Source organism: Polyodon spathula, chromosome 51 (assembly GCF_017654505.1).
Source record: "Polyodon spathula isolate WHYD16114869_AA chromosome 51, ASM1765450v1, whole genome shotgun sequence".
NCBI classification, from domain to species: Eukaryota; Metazoa; Chordata; class Actinopteri; order Acipenseriformes; family Polyodontidae; genus Polyodon; species Polyodon spathula.
The window spans coordinates 1040246-1060245 of NC_054584.1; the positions used below are offsets into that span (position 1 = coordinate 1040246).

The window sequence follows — 20000 nt, forward strand, 5'->3', positions numbered from 1 at the left end:
TCTGACACTTTAAAAACATCATTATTATTATTATTATTATAAATGCTTCCCATAGTAAAAGCACAGGATAGTAATAAGAACACTGCAAAGCATATCAAAAGCATAGCAAAGCATAATCTATGTAAATGCAGGTATAACCACAAGGGAAAGCGTGGAGGGAAACTGCAAGGCGACCCTGCTAAACTTCTACAACAGATATTGACTTTGGTTTCATTTTCAAAGAGTGGTGCTTTCCAGGCTGTAAAGGGTTAAACCCTGGCTTTCTTTTCTAACTGCGTGACGGAGCCCGCGTGCGATGCTGACAGGGAACGGACTCTCTCATTGGCTGCGGCTGCAAACAATCCACAGAGCTTACCGCCGCTTGCAGCCTTCCCTCTGCGTGGCTCTCGCGTCCATTTCACATTTAAAACATCTACACTGGGTTCAAGAAAGCTTGCAAGCCTTATTTCCGGAAACTCTGTTCGGGCTTCCCGGGTCACCGCCTCTGGGACTCGACGCTGGCTGCATGCATGTCAGTCTGAACGGGAAGCAGAAGCTGGGGGGGGGACCCCTGAAACAAACCGTGGAAGCGAGGTTTCTTTCCCCTCGGAGGTTTGCTCCTGGGTGACAGCCAGGGAGCCTCTGTCCAGATTCCGCACGGCACTTGGAAAGAACAATCCCTACCCTTTCACTAGCTCTGGTTAGTTTGTACAACGACTGCTTCTGCCTCACCTGCTTCAAACACTGGTTCCTCTTAAGATAAACGACCGCCCCCCTGCCAGCACCTCTGTACACACACCCTGTAATAACAACGCGGCGGTCTCTTCAACGCTGAACACGTGGGCTAGTCCATTCACACTTATTCGCCCAATCGTTCTCCAATACCAGTTGCCTCTCGTTATCACGGCTCCCCTGGGGTGAAATGGACCGTTCCGCTGCTAGGCAGCCTATAGGGGTGCTGCTGGCTGTGACATCACCAGGACAGGGATACCGGCTTCTCTTGCAGCTTTTAACAGAAAGGCGTCCGGTCCGTGAGTTCCTCGCTGGGGAAAGCCGTTCGCCGCTGTGGCTCTCTCTCTCTCTCTCTCCCCGAAGCGCTGAGAGATCCGGTATTTGAGTCTTGCATTCCCACAGGCGAATGGCGCCGTTTTGAATCATTTCAACTGAGCCAACAAAACGCCCAGCCAGCCCCTGCCCTCACCCAGCCCTCCACAAAACTACAGGCAGCACTCAAGCACATCCTCGAGCACAGCATTGGCAAACCTCTTGAGAACGACCTTGCGATACAACAAAGCATCGTGGGAAGGCTGGGCCGGGCTCCGTCTCTTACCCGTTAGGAGAAAGCAGCTGGTGGCACCGGAGTTTTGAACGGTCAAAGAATCCGTTTTTGTGTTTCCAGAATGAGGAATTCTGCAACGGCAAAGCAGGAGTTGAATTCAGCTGAAAGAGGGCAGGCGGGTCAGTAAAGCCACACTGAAGAGAGACCGCACCCCCCTGCTCCGTGCTCACTGGAACCTGGGTTCAAGAGAAGATCTACAAGCTTGGGTCCTGCAATGAAAGAAAGACAGAAAGACAGAACACTAATATTCTAAAACACCCAAATTTGAGCCGAGACACCAGCTGTAAAACACACTCTTTCCCTCAAGAAGCATTTGGTGGCGTGCGCCGAGCTGCAGGGCTGTGCGTTCGGTCTCCTCTCCTGATCCAGACACACAGACCTCTCTTAGGACCGTGTACAGAACGGACGGCGTGAAGGGCAGTGCTGCTAACCCACCGCGGCGATCAGAGGCAGGGCTTCTTAAAAGGGGCTGGCGTTCAGGAGAAAGGCGATTTCGAAAAAAAGAAACGTCCGTCGTTTCCGACAAGAACATGGTTTGTTTAAAAAATAATTTAGAAGGAAAGCGAGGCTCGTCTTTTTGGTCCAGCGGGTGATTTTTTTGGCTGAAGGATTAAAGTTCCGGGGTTTGGATCGGGTTTATTTTTGGTAGAAAGCCGAGGACAGCTCTGCTGAACAGCAGCAGGGACGGGCTCAGATCTGAAGAGACAGTGAAGTTCTGGCACCAGGATTGTGAAGGGCAGTTTAGTGAAGAGATTCAGTCCCAGCAGGTACACTGTGTGTGTTCGTATTGTGTTAGGGGTGTGTTCGTATTGTGTTAGGTGTGTGCGTGTGTGTTCGTATTGTGTGTGTGTGTGCGTGCGTGGAATTCTAACAGTGAGTTGAGTGTGTGTGTTTTGGGTTCAGTTCTGGTCATTAGGGGATCTGATTCAGTGTGCTGGTGCTAGTTCTTGTCCGGTGTGTGGGTTCTGCGCTGGTTCTGTTCAGTTGGGCCCCGGGTCGGAGATGGGCATGGTGTGCAGAACCTCGTCCAGGAGCTGCAGGGCACGGTGCAGGTGCACCTCGATCCAGCAGGGGGTGTGCTTGATGCTCTGCCGGGGGTAGTCGGGACCCCAGCCCTTCACAAAGCTGAGCCGCAGGATGCACAACCTGCGCAAGTCATCCACTCCAATACCAGCCGCAGCAGACAGACCTGGAGAGAGGAGAGAGATACGGGCAGAGGAGAGAGGGGAGAGGGGAGAGGGGAGAGGGGGGAGAGAGAGGAGAGAGAGAGAGGGTGAGAGGGGAGAGAGAGGGGAGAGGGGAGAGGAGAGGATAGAGGAGAGAGGAGAGAGCAGAGTGAGAGAGGAGAGAGGAGAATAGAGGATAGGGGGAGGGGAGAGAAGAGAGCGAGAGAGAGTGGAGGGAGAGAGGAGGAGAGAGAGACGAGAGGGGGAGAGAGGAGAGAGACAGAGGAGAGAGAGTTAGGAAGGGGGAGGGGGAGAGGAGAGAGAAGAGAGCAAGAGACATTTCATTGACTCTGAGGTGGCATGAACGGCAATGGTTGCTACCAACGCTAAGGTTTCGAGCGATATTGAGAGCTTCGTTCATCTTGTTTAAAACCCTAGAGCTGCATGAGGAATGAAACTCCTCACCCTGCCCCTCCCGCAGCTCCCTCTGCAGCAGCTCCTGGGAGGATGGGAGAGGTCCTGCATCTGCGGGGTGATTCTCACAGGGGATATTTAAGAGGGCTGACGCCACCCGAATCACGAACTAGCCATAGCGGCTACAACAGCTCCTTTTAAAGGGGGGGGGGGGGGGGGGGGGGGGGGGGGGGGGGGGGGGGGGGGGGGTATGACAGCAGGGGCGATGCCCCCCACGCTGCCCGGTCCCGGGATGTTTCCCGCCACGGCGGCTGCCTGCGCTGCTGCTGCTGCCTGGGCTGTCGCTGCCTGCTGCTGCATCTGCCTGTGACACTGGCGCAGGTCAAACACCTGGGGGCAGCAGAGAGAGGGCCGTTAACACACACCGAGACACACGCTGCCTGTGACACTGGCGCAGGTCAAACACCTGGGGGCAGCAGAGAGAGGGCCGTTAACACACACCGAGACACACGCTGCCTGTGACACTGGCGCAGGTCAAACACCTGGGGGCAGCAGAGAGAGGGCCGTTAACACACACCGAGACACACGCTGCCTGTGACACTGGCGCAGGTCAAACACCTGGGGGCAGCAGAGAGAGGGCCGTTAACACACACCGAGAACACGCTGCCTGTGACACTGGCGCAGGTCAAACACCTGGGGGCAGCAGAGAGAGGGCCGTTAACACACACCGAGACACACGCTGCCTTGAATGCTGTGCAGCGCTGGTAAGGGCATGTGTGGCCCCTGGTTCTAGTAAAGTATCCCTGGTATCGTCTAAATGTGTGGAAATGGTTTATAGCCCCCCCCACCTGGCTCCTGTCAGGGAGGGGGTGTGGCCCCTGTCAGGGAGGGGGTGCCCCCACCCGCGGCAGCCTCACCTTGATATAGGCCCCGGGGTAGATCTTGTGCACGGCGTCGCCCGGCGCCCGGCCGGCCTCACGGTCCAGGTAGTAGCTCTGGACGAAGACGGCGTGATCGCTAAGACAACGCATCCAAACATCCCCCTCGCCACGGCACTCCAGCTGGACACCCTTACCAATGTGCAGCCTGAGAGAGGAGAGGAGAGCAGAGGAGTGAGAGAGCAGAGAGGAGAGAGAGAGAGCAGAGGAGAGAGAGAGAGCAGAGAGGAGAGAGAGAGAGCAGAGAGAGAGAGAGAGAGAGAGAGCAGAGAGGAGAGAGAGCAGAGAGAGAGAGAGGAGAGAGAGCAGAGGAGTGAGAGAGCAGAGAGAGAGAGCAGAGGAGAGAGAGAGCAGAGAGAGAGAGAGAGCAGAGGAGAGAGGGAGAGAGAGAGGAGAGAGAGAGAGCAGAGGGGAGAGGGGAGAGAGAGCAGAGGAGAGAGAGAGAGCAGAGAGGAGAGGAGAGAGAGCAGAGGAGTGAGAGAGAGCAGAGAGGAGAGAGAGAGAGAGCAGAGAGGGGAGAGAGAGAGCAGAGAGGGGAGAGAGAGAGAGAGGAGAGAGAGAGAGGGGCAGAGAGGGAGAGAGAGAGAGCTCTCGAGGAGAGGGAAGCGAGAGAGCTCTCTCCGGTTTCACGCAGCGAGTAGAGAGGAGAGAGCGAGAGAGGAGAGAGGGAGAGAGAGCAGAGAGGAGAGAGAGAGAGGAGAGAGAGAGAAGAGAGGAGAGAGAGAGAGCGGAGAGAGAGGGAGAGCGTGAGAGAGAGCAGAGAGGAGAGGGAGCGAGAGAGCAGAGAGAGAGAGCAGAGAGGAGAGGGAAGCGAGAGAGCAGAGGGGAGGGGAGGGAGGAGAGCAGAGAGGAGAGGGGAGCGAGAGAGCAGAGAGGAGAGGTGAGAGCGCAAAGGGGAGAGAGAGCAGAGGAGTGAGAGAGAGCAGAGAGGAGTGACACTGAGCACACAGGGACAGACTCAGACTCATTCCTGCTATCGTTGACTGTATCGCTTTGGGAAAACATGCATAACCTTGCCAGTCCAGTAAAGCTTATTTGAAAATGAAACTGACACGGGGACAGACAGGGACACAGTCTGGCAGGACAGACAAGGAGACAGACCTGGCTCTCTCACTGGCATCGGTGCGGTGCACGTTGGACAGCTGTCCCAGGCAGAACCTGTCCCCTCCAGAGGGGTCCACATATCCATCCACAGTGACCACGGGACAGCTAGCAGGGACCTTAAACATCTCCCCCACCTGTACATCCATCTCAAAATAGGCAACAGAGCACCAGAACTCAGGACCTGAGGACAGAGAGAGAGAGAGGGGGGGGTTAGAGAGGAGAGAGAGGAGACAGAGGAGGAAATGGAGAGAGGGGGGATGGAGAGGAGGACGGAGTAGAGAGAGCGAGTGGAGAGAGGGGGGAGGGAGTGGAGAGAGGGGGGAAGGAGGGCTACTTGCTGACCTGGATGGCTGGAGACAGGCTGAGGAAAAGTGGCAGCGCTGTGATGCTGAGACCCTGTGGAGAGAGAGAGAGGAGAATTCCTTTATAAATCTGCTCCTCATCACACACTCCTCGTTAGCTACAACATGCCTTTATCAGTTTGGTCTTGCTTAGAGGGATTACGCTCCCTTTAAACCAGTGAAGAATTACCGTGCACATTTACTGTGGGAAATTTTCATAAGGGGGAGACCAACAGACACCACCAGGGACATGCACCCCAGCCCTTTAACTGAGCCACGCCGACAGCATCCAGGACTGTGGGCATCATCTCATCTACACCTTTCCACTCCACTCCACTCCACTCCACTCCACTCCTCTCCTCTCCTCTCCTCTCCTCTCCTCTGCACCTCTCCTCTCCTCTCCTCTCCTCTCCTCTCCTCTCCTCTCCTCTCCTCTCCTCTACACTGCACCTCCCCTCTCCTCTCCTCTGCACCTCCTCTCCTCTCCTCTACACTGCAACTCTCCTCTCATTACCTTTCCTCTCCTCTCCACTGTACCTCACCTTTCCTCTACACTGAACCTCTCCTCTCCTCTCCACTCCACTACACTGCACCTCTCCTCTCCACTCCACTATCCACTGCACCTCACCTCTTCTCTCCTCTCCTTTCCACTGCACTGCACCTCACCTCTCCACTGCACTGCACTGCACTGCACTGCACTGCACCTCACCTCTCCTCTCCTCTCCACTGCACTGCACTGCACCTCACCCTCTCCTCTCCACTGCACCTCACCTCTCCTTTCCACTGGACTCTTCTCCTGTCCTCTCCACTACACTGGACTCCTCTCCTCTCCACTGGACTGGACTCTTCTCCTGTCCTCTCCACTACACTGGACTCGAATCCTCTCCTCTCCTCTCCTCTTCTCCTCTCCTCTCCTCTCCTCTCCTCTGGACTCAAGCAGTGTGTCTCCTACCCTCTGCACAGAGAAACTGAAAACGTTTTAAAGAACGGGCCCCTTGTTTGGATGGATTTATTGCAGTGTAGGAGAAAGTTCATCTGTGTCTCGACCTCTCCCAGTTCACAGGGAGTGTGCAGCCTCTTGTTTCTGGGCAGCTAGGCCTGTGTGCGTCTTCCTGTTCACAACGCCCAGGCTGTGGTCACAGAGTCTGTACTTGGTCAGGCCCAGTGACCACCACAATAATAACACTCCCACTGCATAACAGTCTGATCCATTCATGTTGTGCTGTATGTGTGCTATGCTGTGTTGTGTTGTGTGCTGTGCTGTACTGTGTTGTATGTGTGCTGTGCTGTACATACAAAAGTGGTTGGGGTGGTGCAGGGTGGGCTGCTGGTGGCTCCTCCCATTCTGTTGGGGTCCTACAGGAGTGTAGGCGGCCGTGCTGCTGCCTGTCCAGGTGGCTGTGGTGTCTGCACAGAGAGAGAACAGGGAGAGGTCATTCCATCACGCTGCAGGATTCAACAACAGCACAGGAGCTTCTCAATCCTGATTTTAATACAGCAGGGTTTTTAGCCTGTCTATGGATTAAAATACACAGATGCATCACTGACATGTCTCTCTGCAGTGCTGCGCTCACACTGTGATATTGCACGCTCTCCCTCTCTGGGTACTCACTGTGGTAGGGGGCTCCGACAGGCTGCTGTTGGCTCTGTTTCGGGGTGCTGTATCCGTTCTGCTGGGGGGGTGCAGCGGGGTGGGTGGGGGGGGGTGGGAGGGGGGGTGGAGCAACCCACCACCCTGGGGGGGTGCGATCTCGGAGGAGACCACTCAGAGCTAGACCTTGAGAGTCTCACCGAACTGTACCCATACTCTCTTGACCCCCGACTCTCTCTGAAGATTCAATAAACAGCCTACAGCTACAACTGCAGTTTGACGTAGAGCAGAGAGGTGGAGGGAGGGAGAAGAGGAAATGAGATTGTATCATATATTCTGCAGCCTATATGTTTCAAAATATATACTTAAAGAAGATTCAATAAACAGTACAGCTAACTGCAGTGTGACGTCATTTCTGTCTGTTACAAACTATCCGATGCAAAGACATTTCAGAGGGCTGGATCGCATCAATATCAGGGTCTAGTGCTGTATATTATAAAGACATTTCAGAGGGCTGGATCTCATCAATATCAGGGTCTAGTGCTGTATATTATAAAGACATTTCAGAGGGCTGGATCTCATCAATATCAGGGTCTAGTGCTGTATATTATAAAGACATTTCAGAGGGCTGGATCTCATCAATATCAGGGTCTAGTCTGTATATTATAAAGACATTTCAGATGGATCAGGGTCTAGTACTGTATATTATAAAGACATTTCAGAGGACTGGATCTCATCAATATCAGGGTCTAGTGCTGTATATTATAAAGGCATTTCAGAGGGCTGGATCTCATCAATATCAGGGTCTAGTGATGTATATTATAAAGACATTTCAGAGGGCTGGATCTCATCAATATCAGGGTCTGTATATTTTATAGACAATATGAAATATTTGAATACATTCAGCAATGCTCATGTGACCTGCTGATAATCCATTTGAACTGCAGTTTGAAAGCGGGGTGCGGGCGAGTGTCTTACTGGCTGGAGAGAGCGGGATGTTGGGGTACAGGCTGCCAGGGGGGGGTCTGGAGCTCTCGGGAAGCTGCAGGGGGGGCAGGGGCTGTCCGTAGGGGTCCGGGGGGCCACGCTTCATCCCAATGGAGTGAGGGTCCGGCTGGGGGGGCAGGCCGAGGGGGCTGTCCATCTGCACACAGTCGTGGATAAACTCCTCCTTGATGAGTCTGCCAGGGGGCGCTAGAGAGACAGGGAAGAGGGGCCGGGTTACACACACAATAAACACATCACAGAGCTACCAAAAAAATACAAAAAACATTATCAAAATGAACAACCACTATATACAGAGAGAGAGTGAGAGAAAGAAGAGAGAGAGGAGACAGGAGTGAGCAAAGAGGGGGGAGAGGAGATAGTACATATATATACATATATCAAATTTATAATAAAGTAATGATAATTACATTTAATTTTTCAAAATAATATGTGTGTGTGTGCTTGTGTGTGAGTGTGTGTGTATTGTGTGTGTGGGTGCTTGTGGATTGTGTGTGTACTGTGTGTGTGCTTGTGTATTGTGTGTGTGTTGTGTGTGTGTGTATTGTGTGCGCACGCTGCTCTCCTTACCTGTGTTGTGAAGGCTGAGACCTGCAGGAGGAATGAGAAGCACAGCGTTAGTCAGACTCTCCTCACCCTGAACACGCTGCAGAGACAAGAGCAGAGCGACGCGGAGAGAGCTCTCCTGACAGCTGCTTCTCAAAACCAAAAACACAGCGTTACCCGCAGACAAGAGCAACACACGATCCCTGCAACTGTCAGCACGCACCCCTCTCACTCGCCTCTTATCAGGAGCTACAAACCAGGGCTTCGGTTTGCCACCCCACATTCAATCCTTTCATCGGAGCTATTTTTGAGTGTTATGCAAAACTCTACACTGTTTGAAAGGATTGCTTTTTCAGGTCTGGTTGGTTTTCGGTAGGTCAGTTTTTTTTCTGTCACATTATATTAGCAGGGCAGTGCTTGCACACTTTAGTTGTAGTGGTAGGGGTTGTGCGCGTGACTGTGCGCTCATACCAATGCCCGGCGACACCACTCTCTCGTAGTGGTACGGGTTGACACACACGTTGTCGTATTTCAGGTCGAAGGCGAACTGGCAGAACTTGACGTGTTTGAGTTCGTTCTTGTGCAGGTCGGGCCAGCGCCACAAGCGAGCGTAGATCACGTGAGGGAACCCCTTCCGACCAGCCACCTGCGAGGGGGGGGGGGGGGGGGGGGGGGGGGGGGGGGGGGGGGGGGGGACAGAGTGAGCAAAATCACATCCCTAAACAAACAAGCATAAAACCGACCAATAGCACACACACACACCCACGCCTGTGCGCCAGTGCCTGTGTGTGTGATTGGGGGAGGGGCAGGGCAGTGCTGCGCCACGCTTTCACTGTCGTGTTAAAAAGTGTTTGACAATTTGCATCTGTACATATCTGGTTCCGCACACAACGTTTACTCAGAGAAATCCCAGGCTGTCTTACACAACAGCCAGCAGACGCAGTAAACACATGAATTCAAAAGTACTGCAGCCCTTTCAGCTTCCCCATACTGAAAGCATTGCAAAGAGTAATAAAGCACAGCGAGGCAAGCGAAAACATTTTAAAACAAACGTGGTAATCGATTAACAAAAAGAAAGGATTATAAAAAAAAACAAAGAAACATGGTAAAATTGAATAGGGAGCAGCGGTACGCAGGGGTTAATGTGTGTGTGTGTGTGTGTGTGTGTACGTGTGTGTTTTGAGCTGGGTGTTTCAAAGCTGCTGAAAGGCGACAGGCAGGCAGGCGACATTCCAGCAGACCCCCCCCCCCCCCCCCCCCCCCCCCCCCCCCCCCCCACCCCCCCCCCCCCCAGTGAAACCCCTTAACCCCCTATCTGGATAGAAAACCCCAGCTGCACTCTGCACTCGACACTCTGCTTATCCCATTGTTGGGAGACGTCAGAATCCATCCAGACACACACACACAGCGACACATTGCAGGGCAGTTAAATGTACACACAGATACAGCAAAATGCGTACAGTACAGACCCACTAAAACGAACACAAATACAGCAAAATGCATACAGTACAGACCCACTAAAACAAACACAGTACAGTTAAATGCGTACAGTACAGACCCTCTAAAACTCACACAGATACAGTTAAATGCGTACAGTACAGACCCTCTAAAACTCACACAGATACAGTTAAATGCGTACAGTACAGACCCTCTAAAACTCACACAGATATAGTTAAATGCATGCCAACTCATACACGAGAGACACAGATATACACACACAGCAGTAGAGACACAGCAGCTTACATTTCTCCCTGCCCCTTTCCTGTTGCTCTAGACACAACATCCCCCAAAGCCCCCCCCCTTTCCCAACTCAGGGTGTGTGTGGGGGCGGGGCGGGGCGGGGGGGGGGCCCCCTGATGACTAAACTAGTCCCTTCCCACAGATAGCGAGTTAAATGCGTACAGTACAGACCCTCTAAAACTCACACAGATACAGTTAAATGCGTACAGTACAGACCCTCTAAAACTCACACAGATAGTTAAATGCATGCCAACTCATACACGGAGAGACACTAGTGTATACACACACAGCAGTAGAGACACAGCAGCTTACATTTCTCCCTGCCCCTTTCCTGTTGCTCTAGACACAACATCCCCCAAAGCCCTGAAAAAAAAAAAAAAGAGAGAAGGCATGGGGAAGGGGGAAGGGGGCGGGGGGGGGGGGTGTGGCTCAGTGATTAGAGCAGAGGGACTGGGAGGGGAGGGACTGGGAGGGAGGCAGTGTGGCTCTAGTGGTTAGAGCTGAGGGACTGGGAGGGAGGTAGTCAGTGTGGCTCAGTGGTTAGAGCTGAGGGACTGGGAGGGAGGGAGGTCACAAGGGAGGTCAAGGGTGTAAACAGGTGTACAGGGTCCGGGGTGAGGGGGCGGGGTCCAGGGGGGGCAGGGGTTGGGGTCACCGTCCCCCCGTCCCCAGGGTCAGACTCCCCAGCCCGTCCCCAGTACCCCTACTCCTCAGGTCCCCAATCCAGACTGCCCCAGTGCCAAACCGTTCAGCAAGGCCCAGTCCCAGCCCCCATAGCCCAGTCCCCGAGTCCCGCACCCACCCCCCCCGCCCAAGTCACACCCAGTCCCCAGTCCCCTCGGACCTGCAGCCTCCCGTCGGAGGAACTGGATGGTCACACACAGAGGGGTGGCTCCGTTGACAAGCACCGAGGAGAGGGAGTCCACTCGTCCTTCTTCTCTTTCAGTTTCTTGAGGCTCTCGATGGGAGGGAGGACTGGGGGCTGTGCACGATGCTGAGGCAGGCGTCGCCACTGCTGGGGGGGTTAGTGGTTAGAGCTGAGAGGCTGGGAGGGAGGGAGCGTGGCAGGGCTCGCAATTAACGCCGTTGCTGTGGCAGCCCTAGTGTTTGAATCTAAACCACAACGTGATTAATTCGCACGGGCAGGAAACAAAAAGCAACAAACAAGGCCCTTTGAAAAGCACGTGGATTTCTACCAAGAGCATTATCTCAGAAAAGAGTCCTGAAAAAAAAAAAAAAGAGAGAAGGCATTGGGGAAGGGAGAAGGGACTGGGAGGGAGGTAGTCAGTGTGGCTCAGTGGTTAGAGCAGAGGGACTGGGAGGGAGGTAGTCAGTGTGGCTCAGTGGTTAGAGCAGAGGGACTGGGAGGGAGGAATTAGCTGCTCTCAGATGGTTAGACAGCACTGAGTTCTCTACACTAGACTGTATTGAATTAGCTGCTCTCAGATAGTACAGCACTGAGTTCTCTATACTAGACTGTATTGAATTAGCTGTGGGTCAGATCCCCAGTACAGCACTGGTTCTCTACACTAGACTGTATTGAATTAGCTGCTCTCAGATCCCCAGTACAGCACTGAGTTCTCTACACTAGACTGTATTGAATTAGCTGCTCTCAGATCCCCAGTACAGCGTATGAGTTCTCTACACTAGACAGTATTGAATTAGCTGGCTCTCAGATCCCCTCGTACCTGCAGCCTCCCGTCGAGAGTCCTCTGGATGGTCACACACTTGCTGGGGTTCGCTCCGTTAGGTGGTGATGGCGGTGATGAGGGAGTCCAGCTCGTCCTGAGTTCTCTTTCACTGTATTGAATTAGCTGCTCTCAGATCTACAGATGGAGTTCTCTGGCTAGACTGTACTGAATTAGCTGCTCTCAGATCCCCAGTACGGCACTGGTTCTCTACATGAGGCTGTATTGAACGATGCTGAGGCAGGCGTCGCCACTGCTGGGGGGGTTCAGAGACATGGCGCTGACGGGGGGGGGCTGCACGGAGATCCCCAGTACAGCACTGAGTTCTCTACACAGACTGTAGGAATTAGCTGCTCTCAGATCCCCAGTACAGCACTGAGTTCATTACACTAGACTGTATTGAATTAGCTGCTCTCAGATCCCCAGTACAGCACTGAGTTCTCTACACTAGACTGTATTGAATTAGCTTCTCAGATCCCCAGTACAGCACTGAGTTCTCTACACTAGACTGTATTGAATTAGCTGCTCTCAGATCCCCAGTACAGCTACTGAGTATTGAAAGATCCCCAGTACAGCACTAAACTAGACTGTATTGAATTAGCTGCTCTCAGATCCCCAGTACAGCACTGAGTTCTCTACACTAGACTGTATTGAATTAGCTGCTCTCAGATCCCCAGTACAGCACTGAGTTCTCTACACTAGACTGTATTGAATTAGCTGCTCTCAGATCCCCAGTACAGCACTGAGTTCTCTACACTAGACTGTATTGAATTAGCTGCTCTCAGATCCCCAGTACAGCACTGAGTTCTCTACACTAGACTGTATTGAATTAGCTGCTCTCAGATCCCCAGTACAGCACTGAGTTCTCTACACTAGACTGTATTGAATTAGCTGCTCTCAGATCCCCAGTACAGCACTGAGTTCTCTACACTAGACTGTATTGAATTAGCTGGCTCTCAGATCCCCAGTACAGCGCTGAGTTCTCTACACTAGACTGTATTGAATTAGCTGCTCTCAGATCCCCAGTACAGCACTGAGTTCTCTACACTAGACTGTATTGAATTAGCTGCTCTCAGATCCCCAGTACAGCACTGAGTTCTCTATACTAGACTGTATTGAATTAGCTGCTCTCAGATCCCCAGTACAGCACTGAGTTCTCTACACTAGACTGTATTGAATTAGCTGCTCTCAGATCCCCAGTACAGCACTGAGTTCTCTACACTAGACTGTATTGAATTAGCTGCTCTCAGATCCCCAGTACAGCACTGAGTTCTCTACACTAGACTGTATTGAATTAGCTGCTCTCAGATCCCCAGTACAGCACTGAGTTCTCTACCCTAGACTGTATTGAATTAGCTGCTCTCAGATCCCCAGTACAGTTCTCTATACTATACACAGTTACACAACTAATATATCTTTTAACACTTATGCAATGATAGCTGGCACAGTGGGCATCACTGCAGATCGAGGACCAGGTTGCTGCTCTGTAACTCTGTGTGTGTGTGTGTCTGTCTGTCTGTCTGTCTGTCTGTCTGTCTGTCTGTGTGTGTGTGTGTGTGTGTGTGTGTGTGTGTGTGTCTGTCTGTCTGTCTGTCTGTCTGTGTGTCTGTGTGTGTGTGTGTCTGTGTGTGTGTGTCTGTGTGTGTGTGTGTCTGTCTGTCTGTGTGTGTGTGTCTGTGTGTCTGTCTGTCTGTCTGTCTGTCTGTCTGTCTGTGTGTGTGTGTCTGTCTGTGTGTGTGTGTGTCTGTCTGTCTGTGCGTGTGTGTGTTTGTGTTGGAAGTTACAATCTCAGAATTGTCTCTATTGAAGCAGGGCATGCAGGCTGCCGCCAGTTTGTATTTCCAGGGATCGCTGTCGATTCAGTGCTTCTAAGAACTTGTGCGAGTGTATATTTTCTGAGACGGCACAGAGGCGGGCAGCTGCCGCGCACAATACAATCCCACTGTACACAAGAAACTCCATTGCAATGAACCCATTCCAGATGCAAGCGCAGTGCAATGCACGCTGCTAGAGAGCAAGAAACTAACCGTGTACCTGTATCTGTCTGCATGAATAATAATAATAATAATAATAATAATAATAATAATAATAATAATAATGTTATTGTGATACAGACTCGTGCTTCTTCGGTCAGATAATTCTTGGTTTTAATGTGCACTTCCTACAGTAACCAGTCTTTATAGCAATCTGAACAAAACAGCCATTTCCTACAGAATAGAGCAAATGCAAGCGCTCGGGCGAGCTGTGAAAGGGCTCACCACGTTACAAATACAACAGGACACGGCATGCAAGAATGCAATCGCTTTACTTACACAGGGTCCAGCAGAGTCCGGGCTTCCTTCTCCCTCTCTCTCTCTCTCTCTCTCTCTCTCTCTCTTTTCTCTCCTCTATCAATCCGTGTATCTGTGTGCTGTCCTTGTATATCAGTCTCTCTGTCTCATTCTGCCCATCCTGGATCGCGCTGCTCTCTCTCTAACTTGTTTTCGGCTACAAAGCAGAACGGAGACATTCGTGAGCGCTGAGCGTCTCAGCCCGACTCGGCCAATGGCGACGGCGCTCTCATTGGGACCGTGGCTCACCGGCCAATCAGACGGGAGCTCTCACACCCGGCCACATGAAAGGCTGTCTGGGCCAAGTCTGAGTGACGGGTCTGCGGTTTCGACTGGGGTTTGTTTTTTTAAGGTGGCGCCGAGGAGATCAACGCAACCCCCGTCCCCCGTCCCGTCCCGTCTCTTTAAGTGTGGAGAAATCTCGAGTGGGGATAGACAGGCAGGCAGAGAAGAGCTTTTCTTGTTCTGCAGTAGTGAATTCAGATGAGATAACAAGCTCATAGTAAAACCTGGAATGGATCAAACCGCTATGCAGCAGGAGTCTGATTTCCATCTCTGCTCAGTATTGGGTATAGTGACTCATTCCTATGATAAGTGAATGGGAAGCAATAACAGCGACAGGCTTTGTGTATCACAGTCGATGAAATAAACAGTTTAAGCTCTTCAGGTCTGTTATCACAAGCACCTCGATTATAAACCACGCCCCTGCTTACACCAGCTACACTTATAATATCACTGAGAGTGTGGGTCTGCACTCAGAGTGTCAGCGACAAAGCATTGGGAACCTTTCAACCACTGCAGCTTCTACACAAACACATACAGCGCGCTAATATCACATTGCCATCTGATTTGAACTCGGCTTTAATGCCCTGCAATACATTTCTAAGAGAGCGGTGGCTCCCTCTGATCAAGGTGAGAGTGTGCTTTCTCTTGCTCTCTGCATGAGTGGCCTGGCAAAGAGGGGCGTGAGAAATACACTCCCCACTAGAGGGAGCCCCGAACACCGACGAGAATTCATGAACACAGCGAAGATAAAAGCGTCTCTCAACAGTACGACGGGGCCTGGCAGGCAGCTAGAGCAGTGCAGAGTATCATAGTGTCCAGGGTGAGGCGCTCTTCCCAGCCCTGAGCTTCACAGTGCAGTGTAATGTAGTGTCCAGGGCATGGAACTCACCATTGACCAGTGTGATGGATCACAGTGTAATGGATCAGTGTGATGGATCACAGTGTAGTGGATCAGTGTGATGGATCACAGTGTAGTGGATCAGTGTGATGGATCACAGTGTAGTGGATCAGTGTGATGGATCACAGTGTAATGGATCAGTGTGATGGATCACAGTGTAATGGATCAGTGTAGTGGATCAGTGTGATGGATCAGTGTGATGGATCACAGTGTAGTGGATCAGTGTGATGGATCACAGTGTGGATGGTGATCACAGTGTAGTGGATCAGTGTGATGGATCACAGTGTGGATCAGTGGATCACAGTGTAGTCAGTGTGATGGATCACAGTGTAGTGGATCAGTGTGATGGATCACAGTGTAGTGGATCAGTGTGATGGATCACAGTGTAGTGGATCAGTGTGATGGATCACAGTGTAGTGGATCAGTGTGATGGATCAGTGTGATGGATCACAGTGTAGTGGATCAGTGTGATGGATCACAGTGTAGTGGATCAGTGTGATGGATCACAGTGTAGTGGATCAGTGTGATGGATCACAGTGTAGTGGATCAGTGTGATGGATCAGTGTGATGGATCACAGTGTAGTGGATCAGTGTGATGGATCACAGTGTAATGGATCAGTGTATGGATGGATCAGTGTGATGGATCACAGTGTAATGGATCAGTGTGATGGATCACAGTGTAGTGGATCAGTGTGATGGATCACAGTGTAATGGATCAGTGTGATGGATCACAGTGTAGTGGATCAGTGTGATGGATCACAGTGTAGTGGATCAGTGTCAACAGATTGTTTAATCATGGAGCTCAAATTGAACGCAGGAACAAAAGTGATTGTGACAACTGGAATAAATATCAAGAAATGAAAACATTAAAACACACAAAACATCTTCAACAAGGACACAAATGATCTTTATTGTTCCTAATACATTATATACAAGTCATATTATTTATTATTATTATTATTATTGTAGCTGTTCATTCAGTAAGTAGCTCAAACCCCAGTTAAACACAATACAGTTTCTTTATTATCATTAACAGGGTCACAGTGTGCAGGGTTACGCTGTCACAATTCAGAAGAATTCTGTTTAAAAAAACCACGAGGCCTGACCTAATGACCTCTGATCTCTCCTAGGCTTTGCTTGCATTCTTGGTCTCCAGTGATGTCTCAGCAACATAAGTCGGTCCTACTTAGCATTGTGTTTAGCAGATCCAATGCAGAGGTCTGGTACTAAACCCATGCCTGCATGCTTCCCTGGGGGACCCCACTGAAAACGCTTTCCTGCGCAGAATCACAACTTTCTGCTCTCCACTGGAAGGCAAGGCTGCCCTCTAATGGCCAACGGCAGTAACTGCACTCAGAGTAGAGACCAGCAGGGGGGGTGGTACAGCGGCATCATTTTTGGTTTCTAGTGCTGTATCAGTTCCAGGCTTTGATGTGGCTGTCACAAGTTACCGAGCTGGTGTGTCTAGTAAAGCATGTTTGAAGACAACTCTCCCTCAAGCGTGCATCTGCACATCTCTTGCACAGGCTTATAAAGGGAACTAAAGGGTTATTGCATTTTTACAGTACAAGCTAAAGCACTGGTTTTACAATTTCTTGGTACTGGGAGCATTTTTCACAATGATGAGCCAGCCCTGGACTGTACCAAGCTGTGCACGGGGGGAGTTCTTAGGCCCTAGACTGTACAAGCTGTGCAAGGGGGGGGGGGGGGGGGGAGTTAGGCCCTAGGCTGTACCAAGCGGTGCTGAAGCGGGGGTGTTGTTATTTGCTATGTGATAGGGGGGTTGGTTAGGTCCCGGACTGTGTTATTTGCTCGGGGATCGGGGGGTGAAGGCCCCCGCAGTCTCCAGCATGGTTTTCCTCCGCGCCGTCTCCTTGGCAACGTTATGGTTTAACCGTCGGAGACGCTCCTGAGAGAGAGAGAGAGAGAGAGAGAGAGAGAGAGAGAGAGAGAGAGAGAGAGAGAAGAGGACAGGGAATGAGATTACCTCTTACACAGCAGCCTAGACTTTTCAAAACATACAGTTGAAGAAGATGAATTAAACAGCAGATCTAACTGCACAGCGACGATTGGTTCTGACGGGCAGAGTACGAGAGAAGCGTGCTGAATCGTGATGAGCAGGCAGTCTGCCAGGTCCTTCATTACAGTGCTGAGTTCACTGCACTTCAAAACAAACCATTACTGTATATAAAAAAAAATACATGTATATTTTTTACTTCGCTCTCTTGTGCGGTAGTCTGCACGGTTGCCGTAGTGATTTATTGTTTCTGTTTCCGTACAGAAATCAGAAACTGGAGTGTATCGTGACATTCCCTACAGCAACGGAGGAATCCGATTGGCTGGAAAGGCTGCAGAATCATGGCTATACTCTAAATATAATATACCGTACCTCCTTGTGCTTTACCACGCCTCCCCCCCTTCACCTGTGCGTTCTGCAGGATGTTGTTTACCACGCTCCCCCCCCCCGCCCTCACCTGTGCGTTCTGCAGGATGTTGTTTACCACGCTCCCCCCCCCCGCCCTCACCTGTGCGTTCTGCAGGATGTTGTTTACCACGCTCCCCCCCCCCTCACCTGTGCGTTCTGCAGGATGTTGTTTACCAGGACCACCCTCCTCCGTGCGCTCAGCAGCTTCTTCACATAGGGGTCCAGGTCCAGCGCCACCTTCTGGTCTTCATTGATCCTGCACAATTCTACAGAGAAAACGCAATCGTGAAGGGCAGTGTGACCCACTCCTGGTTTTACTGTCAGTTTAATGAGACACCCCTGAGCTGCTTACTGATACCCTGGGGCTCATAGTAAAACCTGAAACGGGTGGCAACGCTGTGCAATAGGATTGGTGTTTCAAGACCTGTAGAGCGTGTGTGTGCGTGTGTCTCAGCATGTGTGTAGTCTGTCTGTCTGTCTGAGTGTACTTCTCAAAAAGAAAGGAAACGTGGGGCTGTACACTACACTACAGCTTACTTCATGATCATGCAGACTGAAACAAGAAAGAGAAAGAACACAAGAGCACAGAGACAGAGAGAGAGAGAATGGGAGGCTTAGTGTTGCATATAGCTGCGTGTTGTTACTGGGCTAACTGAGGGGAATTTATAGAGGGGGAGGCAGAGAGAGGGGGAGAGGGAAATAGATAGAGAGGCACAGCAAGAGAGAGAGAAAGGGGTAGAGCGAGAGAGAGGCAGAGCCAGAGAAAAAGATAAAGGGGCAGTGAGGCAAAGTGATAGAGAGAGTGATAGATAGTGGGGCAGAGAGGTGTAGATCGAGAGAGAGGCAGAGTGAGACAGGAGAAGAGCAAGAGGCAGAGCAAGAGAGGGATATAGAGAGACAGAGAGATAGAGATTAGAGAGGCAGAGCGAGAGAGGGATACAGAGAGAGAGAGGTAGAGATTAGAGAGAGGCAGAGTGAGAGAGGTAGAGATTAGAGAGAGGCAGAGCGAGAGAGGGATACAGAGACAGAGAGAGGTAGAGATTAGAGAGAGGCAGAGCGACAGAGGGATAGAGAGAGAGGTAGAGATTAGAGAGAGGCAGAGCGAGAGAGGTAGACAAGAGTTAGAGACAGAGAGAACCAGAGAGGGGAGTGGGGGTCTCCTACCTGAAGCCAGATTGTCAATGTGTTCCCGCAGCTCAACTTGACTCTCTCTGAAAAACAACACGAGAGGCGCGTGCAGAGTTAACAAGAGCAAAACCAATACTCACTGCGGGATCACGACAAGAACAGTGAAAAAAAAGCACAGGACCATCAATCCCATGATTCAATCACTACTGCAGACCGCAGAAGAAACAGACCTTTCTGCAATTTCCAATTTTGTAAGGGAAATTTAAGAACCAAACTAGAATTAGGTGACCATTGAAATTGATTTTGTCATTCTGTTTATATATATATACGTGTGTGTGTTACTTGAAATTGTATTACGTTGTTTACATCTTTATATACTCTATATTTGCGACCAAAATATTCACCCATAAAAACTATTTTGCTCCAGAAATGCTGGTGACCGCTAGGCTGAATTGAGATAAATACTTTTGCAGCTCTCCAGCCAGGTTAACACAGGAACGGTGAAACTAATTCTGATTGCCTTGTTGCAGCCTGAGAAAGCACGGTAGAACTGTTTTCAAAATGCCGTTTTCACAAACGACCAAATACTGGATTAGTGCTAGTGTTTTGTTTTGAAATACTTCTCTTTGTGTAGTGTGCGTGCAGTTCCATAGTCTCTCTCTCTCTCCTTTGTTGTCCTATACGTGAGGGGTCTTCTCACTGACTCTCACTATATTTTTATTCGCTATTTCTAACTCCAGTCAGACAAAACTCCACACAGGGTGAAAACCGACAACAAACTCAATACTGTGGCACTTTCAGTTTTTTTTTTTTTAAAGACATGTTTAGTTCTTTAAAAAGGTGTTTTACAAAGTGTGGAATCCCCACAGCGTTGTCGTTTCAGGAGTTACTGTCTTTGTGGGGACATTGTCTCAAATTTTGTCCCCACATTGACAATAATACCTGCCCCCACACCACAAACTCACACACACACACAGAGAGAGCGACACACACACAGAGAGATACAGAGAGAGAGACACACACACACTGAGAGACACACACACACATACACACACACGCACTGAGAGACAGACACACACACAC

The 20000-nt window shown here is 50.8% G+C and overlaps 1 protein-coding gene and 1 pseudogene across 1 annotated transcript in view; both read right to left on the reverse strand.

Moving 5' to 3' along the window:
• Positions 1-7: 7 nt before the first annotated feature.
• On the reverse strand, positions 8-14400 carry LOC121306935 (annotated as a pseudogene).
• Positions 14401-16364: 1964 nt separating this feature from the next.
• The window catches only part of snapin (SNAP associated protein), a 4366-nt gene continuing 730 nt past the window's right edge, over positions 16365-20000 (reverse strand). Inside the window, exons 2-4 of the mRNA XM_041238868.1 lie at positions 18954-19000; positions 17937-18055; positions 16365-17273 (exon numbers count right to left, since the gene is read on the reverse strand). Of these exons, the coding sequence (XP_041094802.1) occupies positions 17169-17273; positions 17937-18055; positions 18954-19000 (271 nt within the window). The 3' untranslated portion in view covers positions 16365-17168. The remainder of the gene's footprint in view (positions 17274-17936; positions 18056-18953; positions 19001-20000) is intronic.